General features: G+C 39.1%; 2 protein-coding genes across 2 annotated transcripts in view; one reads left to right on the top strand and one right to left on the bottom strand.

Moving 5' to 3' along the window:
* Positions 1-3007: 3007 nt before the first annotated feature.
* slc25a29 (solute carrier family 25 member 29) lies at positions 3008-10393 on the bottom strand. The gene is made up of 4 exons (XM_035678950.1): positions 9971-10393; positions 7719-7762; positions 7357-7440; positions 3008-6152 (listed from the first exon to the last, which is right to left on the bottom strand). Exons 1-4 carry the CDS (start codon positions 9996-9998, stop codon positions 5382-5384), a joined length of 927 nt encoding a protein of 308 aa, XP_035534843.1. The 5' UTR covers positions 9999-10393; the 3' UTR covers positions 3008-5381.
* A 506-nt stretch (positions 10394-10899) lies between these two features.
* The window catches only part of slc25a47a (solute carrier family 25 member 47a), a 6392-nt gene continuing 1948 nt past the window's right edge, over positions 10900-15343 (top strand). The window contains exons 1-5 of the mRNA XM_035679298.1: positions 10900-11080; positions 11766-11809; positions 11902-11973; positions 12327-12503; positions 12639-12903. Of these exons, the coding sequence (XP_035535191.1) occupies positions 11044-11080; positions 11766-11809; positions 11902-11973; positions 12327-12503; positions 12639-12903 (595 nt within the window). The 5' untranslated portion in view covers positions 10900-11043. The remainder of the gene's footprint in view (positions 11081-11765; positions 11810-11901; positions 11974-12326; positions 12504-12638; positions 12904-15343) is intronic.

Here is a 15343-nt window from a genome sequence, read left to right as displayed (position 1 = left end):
AAGAATTAGCTGGAACATTATTAAAATTGCTTCCTTTTTGCTGTCTTGGTGGGATTATTGATTTACACATGCAGGTTGCTGTTTTTTTTGTTATTTAGGGCATCATTACAACAAGTAAATTTGTATATGAGTGGCAATATAAGAATAAAACTGTACCTTGATTTTCAGGTTCTAGTTCTATGATAAATCCTCTTCCCCTCCCTTTGAGACCTACAAAGAAAATAGTTTTTGTCATTATTAATTCTTTGCATTCTAGAAGAATAATGGTTAGGATCGATCGTACAGACCTGGGACTCTGACCCAAAACTCTGCTGAAGTCTGGACTTGTTCATCTACAGTTGCCTGGCACCTAAACTTCTTGTCTTCAGGACTTTGAAAGGTGACAGTCAGAGTTACATCACAAAGAGACTTCTGTTTAATCTGATGCTGTGAGTCCTCTTGTATCTCAGCGCCGGCTTCATCCACCCACGTCAGGCTGACCTGTTGTAGCTGAGTATGGCAGTGTCTCTGCTCTATGTAGGTGAGGAGAACACACTGCAGTGACACTGTTTTGCCAGGAATTAAGTTTAAGTCTGGGGCGGCTGAGGGGAAAAGAAAGATAGATCGATAGAAGATATATTTGTTTTATTTATTTATGACACAGATTTCTGCTTTCTCGTGATAAGGTGAAATAAATTATGTATCATCCCACACAGCAATAAGACTTTAATCTTGACAGTACTCACTTTTGTGAGGAGAGAAGTAATCTGGCTTTTGGTGGCAGTGATGACGTCCAACATCCTCCGCTGTGAGATCTTTGATTTGCAGAGTGCATTTTGAGTCCTCATACTCTGAATTAGCTGTCAGGATCTCTCCGTTACTGACTACGGCAATGTAAGGACTTGTTTCGCTTGCGGCAAAGTGCCATATATGAAAGCAGACTAAATCATCTTCACATGGAGATGTAATATCATAACGCTGTTCAAATATCAGACCATCTTCTCCATTTACACCTGAAGAAAGAAGATAAATAGGGTGTACATTCAAGATAAGATTATGAAACTAAGATCACGAGATAAGATTGTGTAGACGTTTCACTTACCTGTTCTGATAAAAGAGAACAGCAGCAGCCCTATCGCAATGTGAACGATTCCAGCCATCTTCTGTACAAATATGTTTCACTGTGAAAAGGTATACTTCTGTTGATGTCAACAGAAGGGTCATTTCCTGCATTTGCCAACATCCTCAACTTGCTGATGTGGAAAACCTCAACCACTGTTGGTCTGACTGTGGATCTGAGTACAGGGTGTCCTCCAGGTATGACACAAAAGGCTTATACAAAAAATAGCTGTTTTAAGTCAGGGTTTAGTTTTTCAGAAGAAGAAAAATACTAAGAATATATATATACGTAATATCTGTTATACAGATAATTGTAGGCTTAGCATTGATGATTTATTGATGTCTAACTGAAAACTCTTTTGACCTTCAACTGTGCTGATTCGTATTCTGTCTTCAAACCGTATTTTAAGGTTGACAGACGACTGTTTTTCACAAGATCTGTAAAGAAGTTTATTGATGAGGACAGACAGATGAAGGAGGGTTTTGAGTAAATAGTAGGTTGCAATGGTAGATGTGCAATCATGTGTGAGACTGTGATTGTAAGTTTGGTGGATTTATAATACAGACAGCTCATCTCATCAAGGTTAATCTTTTGTCTGGTGGATGTTTAAATCATTCTAACATAGGACAGAGTAGCAGCAGAACTCAATGACAGCTGATTTAATTGTCAAATACTGTAAACTATCTACAAGCTAGAGTACAGTAAAAAAAAAAAGAAAATGTCTATGAGGATGAACTGGTTGACCCCTAGGAATATTGTTGTAGTTACCACTGCCCATCAACAGATGGTGCCTTGGTTAAATCCCTGCTGTTTTTGTGTCAATATGTTCCAGTGGATCTTCTCTGGACAAGTGATTATATCTTTCACGCTTCAACTAAAAGCTGCACTTAAAGCTGCTTGTAACCTTTTCTACTCTGCTATCTTCAAAAGATGTTTAAAGACATTCAAAGGCTTCCAGCAGCGTGTTTGAAAATGCAATATTAATTTCATAGAACTAAGAGGCCCCTCGGTGTTGGTTCTATTTTGGGATGCAACCATCAAAGTATTACACCAAAGAGAACTCTTACTCATGTAATCATAAGTAAATGCCAAATTTAATTTATAAAAACTGATTTCTCCCTAATGTATCTCACAAATTATAAATGATTTAGTTTCTCCATTTGTGGAAGACTGGATGTTAACTCTTCTAGACTCACACATTTTTCATTATTTCTGTCAGCATATTCTGCCAGGATACCGATTAAGAAGATGGGTCCTAAAGGAGTTTATAATCTACCAGTTATTGTATTAAAGTAAAGATGTAATTTAAAGACTCAAAAGACTAATTTTAGACATTGTGCTCTGCAGTGTAAATTAATCCGTTGTCTTCAGGTGCTATCTGATTGGACCACTCAGCCATAATGATCAACAATTAAATCACATAAAGGTTCAGTTTATGATACTGTGTTTTAATGTGTGTGTGGGTTTACTCAACAGATGTACAGCTTGACACAGAGCAGTGAGAGCAGCGCTGGATGCTTTGGGACGCACCCATTGGGTGTTAACAGACGTGCCGAATGCTCAAACAATCAGGTATATTAATAAGTCAGTGTGTAAACCTTGAGACTCACACACCCTGTTAACACCACGTAAGATGCTGCGTCATCCCTGACTGACAATAGCAACTACATTTTGTCATGCCTAGATCAGGGATTGTGTGTTACTATAATAGTTGCTGTGCATCTCTGTATCTCACCAAGTACTTGCTCAATAAAACCTCATCAGGCCTCCTCAGTTGACACTGTTCACCACAGAAACATTAGTATGTTTTCCAAAGGAAGGGTGTATGGATGTCATCATTTGTTAATTATGGGGACTATTGTCATTACCCAAGTGTAGAGAGGGTTGGATAGCAAACAAACAAACAGCTGCTGAGTTGATTTTTATTTACCCATTTGTACAGCTCATCAGTGATAAATCTAGACAAATAGGTTATGTATGACTATGTTACAAAAATATCACATCTCAGTTTTTCAGTTAAAACCTCTTCAGTGTAATAGTGGACTCAAACTGATCAAATACAGACTTTAAAAGCTGCTCAAACTTCGACATTCGGGGAACCACACAACTACTTTAGACTGAAAAATATATGTTATGTATCTATACAGTATATATATATATATTTACATTACTACTTCAAAACAATCTCACATGAATACAGTTACATCCTGTACATATTGCATCTCTCACATCAGCTGTCAAATGGCAATCACCAAGTTTCAGACGTAATCTACTTTACAGTCGGAGTCACTGTTCAAGAGGTGGAATTATTGATTAAACACAAGCAGCTTTAAATGACACATCAAATATCCCTTTGCACTCATCGTCACCCACCATTAAAACCAGAATACAAACATGCACACTTTCAAGTGTGTCAGCAGCATTGAACAATTCAAACTAGTGACACCTAAATTTAAACAACAGGATTCCAAGAAATCACTTCAACTCTTTGAGACACCTGAGTCACCACAGGTGTGATACATTCAACATACTGAGGGTTTTAGTGCATCTATGAATTCCTGTTCTCAGCACAGCCTTTCACAGACTCATTCCGTATTCCTACACAAATGACAGTAGTTTGATTTGTTGCTAGTTCTACAACTTCAGACAGAGCGCAAAAAAGCATTCAGGGGAACAGACTGTCAGTCGTACTGACCATTTACAGCTGTGATGGGAACATTAGCATTTGTACGGGAGAAACTTTGATTGCTTCACAGCAGGAAATTCAACATTCAGGCATAAAATACAGACAAAATCATTGGATACTGACCACACACATGCAGAAAGCAAATCCCACTCATTAACAATACAGGTACATTATTAAGCCAATATAGTAACTTCAAAAATAAATAAGTCGAATTAAAGCCCCAATCCAGATTAGGTACAGTATATGGTACACACAAATACATATTTTTGACAGGTTAAGGAAAATAATACCTTCAAAAAAAATAAATAAAGTCTGCATTACAAACTGGAGGTCTGAACATTGTTATTTTTTTGCTGAAGCCATGTTAGCATTTTTTCATACTGCAGGTTGTAGAATATGTTCAATATTGTTCGAGCTTCCCCAACCAGAATGCACTTCAAACTATCACAGACTGCAACAAATCCCCTACAGTGCCCCCTGGGGGAACATTATGGGCTTCACGTTCCCATTTCACAAAAAGTTGAATATAAACAGAATCAAAGGGATGAGCGCCGTCCTAAATATTGGGACATTTGTTGGCCCCTAAGTTGTTGTAGTTGTAGTTGAGTAGGGATTCCCCTAAAAAAAATTGTTGGACAAGTACAGTGCCACATATAGCGTAATGTTCCACCCCTGGTTCAGGCCTTCAATACAGTAAGTTAAAATGACATGATAAAACTTCACATTACTTGGTATAACACAACATGCCAATGACACCAAACAAGACGTAAAAGACAGTGCCATCTACAATCCTGACTCACACACAGACACTTAGCATTCGGTCCCTGAAGAGCCCATCAGACCAGTGGATTTTTGCTGACAATGGATACTGACGTGCTGTGTGGACTAATAGTGCTTTAGTGATGATTAGATTATAGCTGCAATGTGGGGTTTTTGGTTTGAAAGCAGACACAGGTGATAAATTCTGCGGACTTATCAAATGCTACATTCCATCCCTCTTGCTTGCTCTTCAGAGGATACAGTTCAGGTACAAACAGGTGCTTCAAATTCCTTACGCAAAATAAAAAGTATTCATATTATAAGGCACGAAAAATGTTTCACACAAACATACATGTAAAAAGAAATGAATCAAAATCAATTATATATACACACACAGGTGCAGTTAATCACTGCACATTTCAAGATATATGTAATAGAGAGAGACAACTTCCAGTGTCTACAGTGTACACACTACCTAGCCACACTCAGTTTTGTGGCTCAGTAACAAGTCTAATGAGTGAGGTTTCTCACAGATAAAAGCTGCTGTTAAAAACTTTCATGAATCTCATAGCTCCAATTTTCCCATCATATTATTAGAGGTAACACCATCTTTACAAGTCTGGATCTTCAGAGGCAAATCTGAAACTTAAAATTATCGCAAAAAATAAATATGTTTGTCCTTTGCTTACTTTTTGACATGAAAGTTTATATAAACCAGGTATTTTCTGACTCAAAATAGGGAATGACTGGTCTGACAGTAATAAAGGGTTTGTTTGTATATTTTGTCTTCCCTTGCTCTTGTAAAGTGCCCAGGTTGAGGGTGAGACCTCTGTGCTGTCACAGGCTGGACGGTTGGGCCTGCGGCTGGATCTGCGTGTGGTGGCTTGGCTGAGCCTGCTCACAGTCTTTAGGTCCTTCCTCCACCCCCCGAGCGTACATGAGGATGAGGGTGACGGTGGCAAAAGTAGCTGCGTTCACGGGGAAGGCTCGTAGCAGCGTGGAGGTGAGGCCTCGCGTGAACACCATGTAGCCCTCTCTTCTGACGCTCTGTCGCACGCAGTCGGCAATGCTGCTGTACTGGTGGACTCCACCCACACCATCCGCCTGCAGCCGCGATTTGATCACGTCCACAGGATAGGTGGAAAGCCAGGAGGCGATGCCAGCCATGCCCCCGGCGAACAGCAGTTTGAGGATCATGTAGCGGTCGTCTGGCTCACAGCCAAGGCTGCGCGTCAGCACGTCGTAGGTCAGGAAATATACCCCGAAGCCAGGTGTCTCACGGATTAGCGTGGTCACCATGCCTCTGTTTATGCCCCGCAGACCCTCTCGATTGTAGATGCGTGCCAAGCAGTCCAGGGAGTTCTTATACAGCTTCCTAGAGGACTTCTTCTCTCCGGTGCCCTGCATTTGCATGCGGGTTTTAGCAAGTTCCATTGGGCAGCAGATTACACACTGGATGGCACCTGCTGCTGCACCGGCAAGGAACTGGTTTGTGGGGGTGTCGTGTCCCAGCTTCCGCATGGCGTTTCCCTGAACACCAAACACTATAGCATTGATGAATGTAAGGCCCATCATGGGGGATCCAATGCCTTTATACAAACCAAATACCTGTAAGAGGGTCAGAGACATCAAATTAGACAAAGTGTGTTAACAGATCACTGAAAGCTTTCATTTTAGTCTCATTTTAACTGTGTCCTCAACTAAAATAACTGTCTTCTTTATCTTTGTCTTCCATTTTCCTATTAGGGCCATATTCACACTTATTATGGGTAAAAGGCCAATTTAATCACAATTTGTGCTTTTGATAAGATAATAAGATAATATGACCTCCATTTTATTTTTCTTGTTGTATACAGTATAAGACCAGCCTTATCAGTTACTATATCTTTTCAGGACAGCCATTTTTGTCTTCCTTGCACATTCTATAATACTTCCTGTAATTAAGGCCGGCAGGATAAGTGAAAACATTTGAAATGCCCTGAGGCTACTTTAATAATGATCCTAGAGACAGGTTCTCCTTCAGTTATTCAGAAGCTTTAAATACAAAAAGGCATGTGATGTAAATGAGATTTTTAAATACACTACTCAGGCTAAGAATGGTTCTCCTGATCGCTGTGGGAGAAAATGTGACAATTAAAGAAAACAGCAAACAAGATGATTCAGGTCAACAGGGGGACAAATAACCACACCAAAGAAACCTGACCCAATTTAATAAACTACACATATCCATCTCCAAGTGTCCCCCACTTTTGCTTCACAACCGAAGGTGTCCAATTATGTTTGCCAAGAAGGGGAAAAGTGACATAACTCTACTGTTTTCTTCAGTATCCCAAATTCTACTTTCAACTGTCCCAGACTTCATAACCACTGTCCCAAACATAAGTGTTTTTTCATTGTACATATAGAATATAGTTTAATAACTTTTACTAGCATTACTTTACTGACTCACTCTGGTCTGTTGTAAAATAATATTTAAGTATTCTATTTAACACATGAAGTAATTTAACATGTACATTGTCCAATTCCATTCAAATTGCTCAGAGCTTCTTCTCTCTCTTTTTTTTTTTTTTTTTCAAATGTCCAAATTCTGATTTCAGCTTCTCAAATGCGAAATTTTCGAATTTTTTGAATTGTGGACAAAACAATACATCCTTGGGCTTTGTGAAACAGTGCTCAACATTCCTTACCGTTTTCTGACATTTTATGGAGCAAACATATATTTGAGAAAATGATCAACAGATTAATTGATAATGGCAATAATCGTTAGTTTCAGGCCCACATTAGATTTATATGGGAAATAAATCCAACATACCGTTTCCTGCCTTATGATGGACTGGAAGCAGTGATAGGTCCCACGGTACAGAGGCCTGTCAACACTCTGGACCTGCAGTCTCACCTGGAAAAGAAAAACTCAGTTAAACCAATCCGGTTATCCGCTATCTACAAAGCACAGTGATGATGTGGATAAAGGATAAAACAATAAACAAAATAAATATTCAATAAAAAAAAACACAGATATCTGTTAAACAGTTATTAAACTAAAATCAGTTTGTAACTTTGTTGGCATTCATAAAGAAAAGTGCAATTAAACAGAGAACTGCCTAAAAGGGTGTATTAAGTTGTTATAAAACTCTGTTATTACATTGTGCCATTAAAAAAAGAAACTTTGCCCACCTTAACTGTGTCAAAAGGGTGTCCAACCAAGACTCCAGCAGCACCTGGAGACAAAGGAAACAACAGTGAGGAAAATACAGTAGGCAATGATAATCTTTCTTCATTTGATCTGCCTCGATTGAAAAGTATTTCTTTCTATAATACTAGTGTTTTCTTTGTACCAAACATATTACATGCAGCATTTATTTTCAATCACATTTGATTTAAACTCAGAGGGTGACACACTCAACTCATTTTTACCTTCTCATAAACCCTCCAAACTTCATAATCATAAGAGCTGGCAACATTACTCAATGTTATTGTAACACTTAGAGAGGACCATGTACCCTCATTGTTACCTTGTTCTTTATCTCATTCTTACAAAAACACAAGTTTGGATACCAAGGTTTTCCAGACATCTATGCAAATATTAACAATAGTGTCCTGATTACTTTAAGAAATTTGGACCCACTGGCATTGTATTCGGTCCATTTCACTCGTTTTGTTTTACTATTTGGCTAGTCTTTGATGGCTAAACCTCTTGCTGCTGGCACTGTTGTGTAATTTTAGAGTATACTGCCCTCTCCTCCAGGGTAACACTGCCTTATCGAGCCAGAGCCAGCTCACTGGGCATCATCACCCTCTAAAACTTTCTTTAGTGTGCCTTACATAACCAGCACATGTCCATGTTCTGGTGCTAGTTTGGGCTTCTCACCTGAGTCTATGCTGAAACCTGATATTAGTTCCCAGCCCGACCATAAACAACATTAAGAGGTAACATAGAAAGGAAGTTTGTACTTATACTACAATCCCATAAATCAGTCAACTTGTCTACCCTCAGACATTAGGTGATACCATTTATACTTAGATACCTATGTCTTTAATATCTGTGGGTGTGTTAGATCATTGTGGCAGTATTAGATGAATTTAATATCGTTTATTATTGATTGTTTTGTTTGTTTTAGCAAAAAAGTATCCCGAATGTCAATTACAGAATTACACTCTTTTAAGGTAAATACACATATATATATATATATATATATGTATTTTAAAAAAATATTTGAAATAATGATAATAATAATGATAATAATTAAAATGTGAATTTAATGTCCCACCTGTGTAAACAACTACAACAAGCTAATCCCACATAAGCACCTGCTTTGTCACCTGACCCATTTGTAAAAAGAGCCAATCAGGAATGAGTCCAAGCTGTAAGCCAGGAAAAGAACACAAGAAGGCCTGCGTTTGACACAATGACAACCGGTCATTGACCTCAATGCACTGGTATGATCTGAGCACAGGAAAAACAAACGACAGTTGCATCACAGTTGGTATAACAATATTCCATTCTCCATTTTTTTTTATGTAAAAGCATGCAGGCTTCAAGAAAGAAAGAAAAAAACTCCCCTGGTTCATAGCTAACCTCATTTTAAATTTTGAGCAAACTAGGCCATCCTTAAACAGCATCAACCAGCTTCCCCCTTTGCTGTAGATGGTTCCCTGAATCCTGAGAGGGCGGGGAAACCACATGGTCTGCCATGTCAGTCACTGTTCAGTAAAGAAAGCATGGGATTGGTCTGTGCAGGGGTGTGTACTGGTTCATGTCATCTGACTATGGTGTGCGTGGAACCTTTAAACAGCCAGGCCATCCTAGCTTGAAAGCTCGGGTTGCACCTGATGTAGTGTTTGCATACTTTCAGTTCTCAACAGGCTGTACAAGTGACTCAAGGGAGAAATACAGAAGGCTGGAGCACCCACTGTGAGCAAGCACTTCTCTGAAACAGACTTCCCATGAATACCGTGTAATACCCTGTAATGCTGGGCACACCAGAGGCCTGGTGGATTCAATTAATATTTTGTTTTGAGTGTCAACATATTCAACCAAACCTTCTGTATGGCGTTTTTGAACAATCACAAACACTACCACAAACTCTATCTGATAAAATTAAGTGAAAAATAAACGTTACATGGTCATTTTCTGGTTGACCCTGCACCAGAATAAGCCTCTCACAACTTCACACTCACTCAAACACAATCCGGGACATTTCATTTACAGTACTGGCTTCGACAATGCAATTGTAATCTTGTGACAGAGTTGAATCACATTAGTGAGAGTGGTGCTGGTGCAGGTTTGTGCTTTGATACAGTTAAAAGCAAAGGAGGGGCATTTCACCTCGACTAGTTCAAGATACGATGTCTCAAAGCAAGGTGTCTCTTCAGCAACTGCACAACGATCTGTGTCTACGATAGAGTGCAGCTGCCACATGACTTACCTCCGATGCATCCCGCAACGAAGTCCATCACCGCTCCTGCACGACACCTGAATGCTAAAGTATAAATGCTAACTGAAGAAGCTCTTAACGATTCGATGAAACGTTGTTTTTTTTTTTGTTATCTTTAAAACCGTTCCCTTCCGTCTAGCTGTCACTGTCCTCAGCTGGTAATCTAGCCAATGGTGTAACATACACTTTCAGTTAGCGTCTGTTAGCTAACCCCTAGCCAGCTAGTGACGACTTCCCCTTCAAGACCCTGACAATTAAACAATTCTAACACTTTGCCTTTCTCTGGCCGGTTACTTTACTTTGTTACTTATTCTAATACAACTCCTCTGTTGACCTACACGACCTCCATTCACCGGTGTGGCGTTTACAGTCAATGCCGACACGCTGCCCGCTGTCTGTATCAAGGAGGTTTATTTCTGTAGCAGGCAAGCTAGCGTCGCAGGAAGTCACTACTAGGGGGCGGGGAATACCGGTGTCGGCTAGAGTTTCTATCCAATCAGAGCAGAGATTTAAAGCCGACACCCCGCTCCTGACGTAATCCTCGTCTTTCATTGGCTGCGTGTCGCAAAGGCTCCCAGTGTTGAAATGCGTCATCGGTGCCGTGTGATGTTTTGCTTTTGAGTTGACTGATAGTGTGTCTGTAGTAGTATATAGTAAGTTAGTATACTTTATGTTTGCTGAGTTTATTGAAAGCTTCAAGAGGGTCAGAGGGTACAGAGTTAACCGCTACATTAAAAAAAATGTTTTAAAAGGTGACTTTTTCGTATGATAATAATAATAATGAGGTTTTTTTTCGTACACCATTGACAGTATTATATATATATAAGGTATATATAAGGCATACACACATTTGCCTACTCTGACTAGTGACACATTCGGCTATCTTCGGCAAAAGCCGTAACCAATCCTTCCACTCGCCGCTGTTGGCTGGCGGTAAGACACGCCTCTGGTACTCATCATGTAACAGCTACACACTCAAGGTTACTGCCGTATTACGGCACATGCCGGAGGAAGAATGGACTCACATCTGACCAATATCTGTCGGCCACTCACCATCTGACAGGATGCATATCGCTGATTTTGTGTCTGGATCATTTGCAGGTAACAGCTACCGCTAGCATAGTTCGTTTCTCATTTAGCGTTTAGTGTTTGCTAACGAGCTAGCTGCTGTATGTGCATGGGGAGATTACAGTATGACAGCAACTGAGAAGACCAGATTAAATCTAACGTTCACTTGTATATGCCTTGTAAAGCTGTTATGATATGTTAGCTATTACACTGTGAGAACAAGGTTGGGCGCTTTCATTGGCATCTTGGAGGAAACCTGTTTCCCCCTCTGTACAATTAAATGCAGTGTTTTTAAATAATATGTGTGCTTATCTGTCATATTTACTCTCAACCAGTTTAATATGTCTGATCATTTTAGTGAGGGAATACCTTCAGGAAGTTCACTATCATCTGAAAAGATACTACATTTCAGAAAATTGTGAAAACATGGTGAGACTGAATAACACACAAGCATGTGTCAAGTAAGGGGCTCTCAATGCAATGCACAGAGAATGTGCAAACTGTTTTAACATTGAATGATCCCTTAATTTGTTTCAGTCTATAACGTGTCCAGAATAATTAAGTCACATCTCATATTTCTCAGCTCAAAATCAGCACACAAGAAACAAATCATCACATTAACCTTACTGTCAGGGGTTGCAGATAAAGCCCGTAAACCTTGAGCATCCCTGTTTCTCTGTTGTGTCCTTGATGCTCTCTTTTCTCTGGAAACACACAGGAGCATGTGGAGTTGCAGTGGGTTACCCTCTGGACACTCTGAAGGTACAGGAAGTGGCATGTGTATCTGAAACAGTCAAGGACGGCTATATAACAAATGGACATCATTTTTACATCACGTTCTTTATCTTTTCTAGGTCCGGATCCAAACCCAGAAACAGTTCACTGGAATATGGCAGTGTGCAGCAGCAACATTTTCAAAAGAAGGGGTCAGTGGAACGTCATGATATCAGGGTTTTTTTTTTCCATGTCCATGTCCAAATGTGACACAATCCAGGGAGTCAGGAGGACCAGCTGAGCCAGAATAATGTTGGAAATGGAGCCAACATGTTGTGAAATGTGATACTGCTGGTTAGATTATAATGTCAAAGGTGTTAACAACATATGAATTACACATTTTCAACCACTTTCTTAGACAAGAATGATTCAGGGTATCATCACATCATCAGCGTAGATTTTGACTTTAAAGGCGAATTAGCCTTCATCACAATATAAAGACAATTACATTGCTGAAAAAAGTGATATGGGTTTATCATCTGGTTTCTCTCACTTGTGTCATCAGGTGCATGGCTTCTTCAAAGGCATGTCCCTACCCGTTACCACAATCTCTATGACTTCCTCAGTGGTGTTTGGCACATACAGGAACTGCCTGCAGTGTCTGAGCCAGGCACGAGGAGGTGGTTGTGGGAACACCAAGCTAGACGTATTCCTGGCTGGTATGGCGGGGGGTATAGCTCAGGTAACGGATACAATTATACACACACTGTTAAATCATGTGCCTCAATGACTTAACCTGCAACTTAGACTGTAAATGCAAAGTTTACATCCATGTGAAATCAAAGGGCATGTGTCTCTCCTCATCTGCTTCCAACAGATATTGGTGATGTCTCCAGGTGACATAGTGAAAGTACGTCTGCAGTGTCAGACAGAGTCCAAGCGAGGAAGAACCAACATGCCCAAACCCAAGTACCATGGCCCAGTTCACTGTCTGCTGAGAATTATCAAAGAGGAGGGGTTCATGGGGCTCTACAGAGGATCGCTCCCGCTCATGCTAAGAGACGGGCCATCATACGCCACATACTTCTTGACTTACACAACCATCTGCGAATATCTGACAGATAGCGGCAAGAAAAGACCAGGTGAGTGAAGTCAACTCCGCAATTTCTTCCAACAAAATGTTTGTGTGTGTGTGTAAGTAAGTAAGTTTTATTTTCATATTTGCAGTCACTTCTGAGTCATGGGATGATTTATGCCTTTAAATTAAATCAACAAAATCACATTCAGTATCTGATAAACATGTGACAGCACACCATATGTCTTTTTGGTACCTATCGGTGTCAGTAAATCTGAATTTAAAGGTCCAGTGTGTAACATTTAGGAGGATCTATTCGCAGAAATGGAATATAATATTCATAGGTATGTTGTTATTTGTGTATAATCACTGATATATGAATTGTTATGATTTTGGTTACCTTAAGATATGAGCTTTAAATTTACAGAAGCCCTGGTCACCTTCCATGAGGTCCGCCATGTTGAATCATCTTGTTTCCTACAGTACCTAGAAGGGACAAACCAAACACTGGTTTGTTGTTTTTTTGCCACGTTTTCTTCTTTGCACTTAGAAGATGACTTTAAGGGGAGTTTAAGATCTTGCAACTACACCGCCTAGATGCCACTAAATCCTACACCCTGGACTTTGAAGTGTTGCTGTAAACTAGCTCATATCCTTGGAGGTTAGCATAACCGCATTGCTGTCCAACGAGGGGGGGAACCTACCCAAGGGTCAACATGCACCCCAAGGCCAATATTAGACCGCAGAAGTTCATAGGGCAGCTTAAGGGCAGATGGCCCAAAACTCTTTCCTTTTTATTTGCAGATTCCCTTGAGGATTAAAAAAAGACAAGTTACCATTTTTACAAGTCACTGTCTTTGCTTTCACTCGCAGATTTAAGTGGGTGTGATGCTAGCCGGGGGAATTGCAGGAATGGCAGGTTGGACAATAGGAAAACACCTAATGGATGTGATCAAAGCCCGTCGTACAGATGGATGGAGCTGCGGGAGACAAAGCGATACAAGGGTTTCTATCACTTGCCATCACGCGAGACATGAGGGTGGAGGGAAAGTTAGGAGTGTTCTCCAGGAGCTTAAAGGAAAAAAAATTTAAACTTGGTTAAATTTTTTTTTTGGCGGTGCGTTTTTCCCCGTCCAACATGGGTTGGTTGTTTTTTTTTTGTTTTTAACCATTACGGAGGTTTTTTTTTCCTCAACCGCGGTTTTTAAACCCTTTTCGAAAAGCAACAGAAAACCTTTTTTTTTTTGAACAAAGCGCCGACCCCTTTTTTTTTTGTTTTTAGGGTTTTGAATTAGTTAAATTTTTTTTGCTTTTCCCAAAATTTCCAGTAAAAAAGTTTGGTCTTGTTTCTTTTTGTGTTTTTTTTTTTTTTTTAAGGGCCTTTGAAAAATGTTTTTTTTGTTTTTTTTTACATTTTTTTTTGAAAAAAAACAAAAGAAACCCAAAAATTTTTTTTTTTGGCAAGAAAAAATGTCTTTGAATTTTGCAATTTTTTGCAAAAAAATAATTTTTTTTTTTTTTTTTTTAAAATTAAATTGAATTTGTTTTTTTTTTTTTGGCCAACTTGTCCATCATGCAAGCCCGTTCCTTTGTTTTTTAACAATGTAAATATTTTATTTAGGGAATTTTAGGTAAAGGTAAATTGTTAATTCCTTTAAATTCTAACTCCCAGGAGTTTTATTGTTCCAAGTTATGGGCCAAAAAAACTGTTTTGGTAAAACCGAATAGATTTTTGGACGCAAGCACAATCTGACCAACCGTTAGATTGGCCCCCTTTGGCCCAGCTTAAAATTATCTTTTTTTTTTCTCTTTCTTTTTTTTGGCCCTAATAGAAGAAACAAGAAAACAAGTCCTACAAGACTTCGGGGTAAAGATTTTGTTTTTTGGACTAGCAAACCAAAGAAAATGCTCTACAAGTTTTTTAGACTGTTTGTATTTTTAGACTGGCAAAAAAACTAAGCTATTTTATATTCGTAAATTCAAGAACCCTTTTTTTTAAAGGCCTCGAAATTAGAATTTTATGAATAAGCTGGGGCAGCAACGCAACAAGTTGACAGCCAACAAGGCATTTCCTTTCTTTATTTCCAGGCTCAAGTAGCCAGAAAATGGCAAAAAGCTTGATAAATCATAAAGTTGATATTGGTAAACTTGAAATTGAACTGGATTTTCATTGGAAGTACTTTCTAATAGATTTGAATTATAATAAGAAAGCAGTAAGAATAATCCAAGGTTTCTTGGCTAATGTCTGTATTAATTAGTGGTTTGAACAGTCCTGCAAAAGTAAGCTGCCTTGTTTTTAATGACTAAAAGTGTTTTTGTCCCCTCAAAAGCCCAATAATAATGCAACAGTATAAATCAAACTCTTATTTCCATCGCTAAGCCTAAATTTGAACAATTTTTTTTAATCACTGCTTAAACCTGACAGCGATGGGCCCGGCCATTTTTAAGGTCGAGGTTTTTTTTTGGTTTTCAGACTTGTTAAAATCAATGGTTTCTTTTTCCCAACC

Source organism: Morone saxatilis, unplaced genomic scaffold (assembly GCF_004916995.1).
Source record: "Morone saxatilis isolate NCDOM2014 unplaced genomic scaffold, NCSU_SB_2.0 Contig7, whole genome shotgun sequence".
Lineage (NCBI taxonomy): Eukaryota > Metazoa > Chordata > Actinopteri > Moronidae > Morone > Morone saxatilis.
This window is presented reverse-complemented; position numbering and strand designations above follow the sequence as displayed.

Bases quoted from the DNA above. Each gene is read 5' to 3' on its own strand.
- slc25a29 (XM_035678950.1), bottom strand. From the start codon at position 9,998: ATGGACTTCGTTGCGGGATGCATCGGAG. The intron at 7,763-9,970 runs GTAAGTCATGTG...CTTTGTCTCCAG, and splicing joins CGTTGCGGGATGCATCGGAG to GTGCTGCTGGAGTCTTGGTT. The intron at 6,153-7,356 runs GTATGTTGGATT...ACCCTCTTACAG, and splicing joins CCATCATAAGGCAGGAAACG to GTATTTGGTTTGTATAAAGG.